At 52.7% G+C, this 3,427-nt stretch overlaps 1 protein-coding gene across 1 annotated transcript in view; it reads left to right on the forward strand.

Annotated features, from left to right (window-relative positions):
* The window catches only part of LOC106821056 (protein FAM117B-like), a 144,747-nt gene that overhangs the window by 126,662 nt on the left and 14,658 nt on the right, over nt 1-3,427 (forward strand). Inside the window, exon 7 of the mRNA XM_014825697.1 lies at nt 1,350-1,444. Within this exon, the coding sequence (XP_014681183.1) occupies nt 1,350-1,444 (95 nt within the window). The remainder of the gene's footprint in view (nt 1-1,349; nt 1,445-3,427) is intronic.

Consider the following 3,427-nt stretch of genomic DNA (forward strand, 5'->3'; position numbering starts at 1 on the left):
TCCGTCGTGACTACACCCCCTCCCTCCGCCGTCGTGACTACACCCCCTCCCTCCGCCGTCGTGACTACACCCCCTCCCCCCTCAATCGTGACTACACCCCCTGCCTCCGCCGTCGTGACTTCACCCTCTCTTCTCCGCCGTCGCAGCCCACTGGGGGATCTCTCCTCGGGCCGCCATTGCAGGAATGAGGATCAACGACGTTGCACATGGAGAGTTAGTTAACGGGCCGGCCTAATAAAGCGTTTATTAGTGGATACGCGCTCTGTCTCTCGTGCTAAATCACCGGCGGCGGGCGGGCGGGACCTCCTCATCCCCTCTCTCCCTCCTCCCCTCCTTTCCTCCTCCCCTCCCCTCCCCTCGCTAACGCACTTCTCCTGTTGCCGCTGCAGGAAGAGTTACGAGCGTGTGTCGCATCGCGCTCCATCATTCAATATTCTTGCCCGCCCGTCCGCCGGCCCACCCGCCCTTTAAAACACCACGTTGAGATTCGCTGAATAGTTGCTCAGCATGTAATCTGCATCGAGGGGGGGGGGTTTCGACGACGGAGAATGGGTGCTAACTAACCAATTCGATTCCGTTTCATTGCAACTTGCCCCAGTTCCACGATTCTTAATTTATTGATCGGTATAAATCCTTTCGTTATTAGGAATCAGGACTCCCCTCCCTCCTGACCTCTCACAGTTGATCTGTGTAGTCAGTCGGGTATAATTATCGGGAAACTAGGTTCTATGTGTGTTTTTCCTCACAGAGATGTTTCTATGAGAAGGATTATGGAATTTATTTTGTATTATCTAGGATGTATCCTGTTGTTGCACGTGCCGTAATAACTGATATTGACGCGTGTTTTATTATCTACAGTTACACCTGTATATTAGGGTCACTCATAGGACAACACCTGTATATTAGGGGCACTCATAGGACAACACCTGTATATTAGGGTCACTCATAGGACAACACCTGTATATTAGGGTCACTCATAGCTAAGACATGACAAAGGTTACCTTTTATATGAACTGGGCTCCGTGCTATAAACGTGCGTTCACTGTTAAAGTTGCAACTCGGTGGAAACTCCCAAAGCGTCCTTCATGGACACCTTTCCGTTGTATAAAGGTTTGTGTTATTACAGATTTCATTATACCGGCTAAGAGGCAACGTGACTGGGGATGATAGACGTGACGCACGCATCGGGGGGATTTAATTAACACTATTGTTTTACCTGTCAACCTTGCGTTATCTGACACCTCTATAGACGTGACGCACGCACGCAAGCATCGTGGGTGTGATCATACTAGGGTATTGTTTAGCAGGCAGACGTGTGCTAACGCGGTGTTCGTCTGTGCTTCTTGCAGCAGTGGCCCTGGAAGCAGATGCCAGTCCGTTAGTCCACTACCGTTCACACTGGAAACGTCAGAGCCCAGCAGCCGGTCAGAGTCGGCCACAAAAGGTACGTCACCCGCCGCGCGACGATGAGCGAGCCGCGGCCGACGGTGGCAGCACCGTCGCGCGCGGCCGCCATGTTGCGCTAATTATAATGCGCGTGGGTCTTCTTCGCTTTAGGACGTTAATTATTTTTGGGGGATTACGCGCGCGCGCGCATGGGGCGAGGGTTAGGAGTGTGTGATTATTCATCGCCAGGCTGTGACGCATGATGGCTCCACCACGGATGGCTTTCTTCTGCTTGCTACCACACATTACTGTGCTCTGCCACACTCTACCTTATGCTACCATGCACACAAAGTGCACTACCAGACATTACAATGCACTACCACACACTACCTTACACTACTTCATACTACCACACATCATAGGACAACACCTGTATATTAGGGGCACTCATAGGACAACACCTGTATATTAGGGTCACTCATAGGACAACACCTGTATATTAGGGTCACTCATAGGACAACACCTGTATATTAGGGTCACTCATAGGACAACACCTGTATATTAGTGCCCCTAATATACAGGTGTTGTGACTACACCCTCCCCCCTCCGTCGTGACTACACCCCCTCCCTCCGCCGTCGTGACTACACCCCCTCCCTCCGCCGTCGTGACTTCACCCTCTCTTCTCCGCCGTCGCAGCCCACTGGGGGATCTCTCATCGGGCCGCCATTGCAGGAATGAGGATCAACGACGTTGCACATGGAGAGTTAGTTAACGGGCCCCGGCCTAATAAAGCGTTTATTAGTGGATACGCGCTCTGTCTCTCGTGCTAAATCACCGGCGGCGGGCGGGCGGGACCTCCTCATCCCCTCTCTCCCTCATCCCCTCCTTTCCTCCTCCCCTCCCCTCCCCTCGCTAACGCACTTCTCCTGTTGCCGCTGCAGGAAGAGTTACGAGCGTGTGTCGCATCGCGCTCCATCATTCAATATTCTTGCCCGCCCGTCCGCCGGCCCACCCGCCCTTTAAAACACCACGTTGAGATTCGCTGAATAGTTGCTCAGCATGTAATCTGCATCGAGGGGGGGGGGTTTCGACGACGGAGAATGGGTGCTAACTAACCAATTCGATTCCGTTTCATTGCAACTTGCCCCAGTTCCACGATTCTTAATTTATTGATCGGTATAAATCCTTTCGTTATTAGGAATCAGGACTCCCCTCCCTCCTGACCTCTCACAGTTGATCTGTGTAGTCAGTCGGGTATAATTATCGGGAAACTAGGTTCTATGTGTGTTTTTCCTCACAGAGATGTTTCTATGAGAAGGATTATGGAATTTATTTTGTATTATCTAGGATGTATCCTGTTGTTGCACGTGCCGTAATAACTGATATTGACGCGTGTTTTATTATCTACAGTTGATGGAGGGGGCTACAACGACATGGGGAGGGGGAGGGTATAGTCACGACGGAGGCTGCGACAGGGGAGGGAGGTGTCGTGTAGTCATGATGGAGGGGGGCTACAACGACATGGGGAAGGGGAGGGTATAGTCACGACGGAGGGGCGAGGTGTAGCGACAGGGGAGGGAGTTGTAGTCACGACGGAGGGGCTGCGATGGCGGAAGGAGGTGTAGTTACGACGGAGGGGCTGCAACAGCGGAGGGATGGGATGTAGATACAACGTGGGGGGCCGCCGCCGCGGAGGCCGCATGCCCAGCATGATTTACGAGCCTAATAGCGAGATGCATCATGCAGATTGCGATGGTCGTGCTACGGCGACCGCACGACGGATGACGCTCCATTCACACAAATTGGCCATCGCTCAAATCATGACCGGCGCATAGAGGCGGCGGACAGGCAGCTTCCTTCCTTTGCCGCTATAATTAGTGCGATATAGTTGTGCGCTATAGTTAGTGTTTGGCTTTGTGTGTGAGGGAAAACACGGCCTGTGGTTGTGTAGCACGGTTTATCCCCCCCCCCCCCGCACAGAGATCTCTCTCGTTCTCTCTCCCACTCTTCTTGCTCTCCTTCTCTCTCTCTCTCTCTCTC

This window comes from Priapulus caudatus, unplaced genomic scaffold (assembly GCF_000485595.1).
Source record: "Priapulus caudatus unplaced genomic scaffold, Priapulus_caudatus-5.0.1 Scaffold57, whole genome shotgun sequence".
NCBI lineage: Eukaryota > Metazoa > Priapulida > Priapulimorpha > Priapulimorphida > Priapulidae > Priapulus > Priapulus caudatus.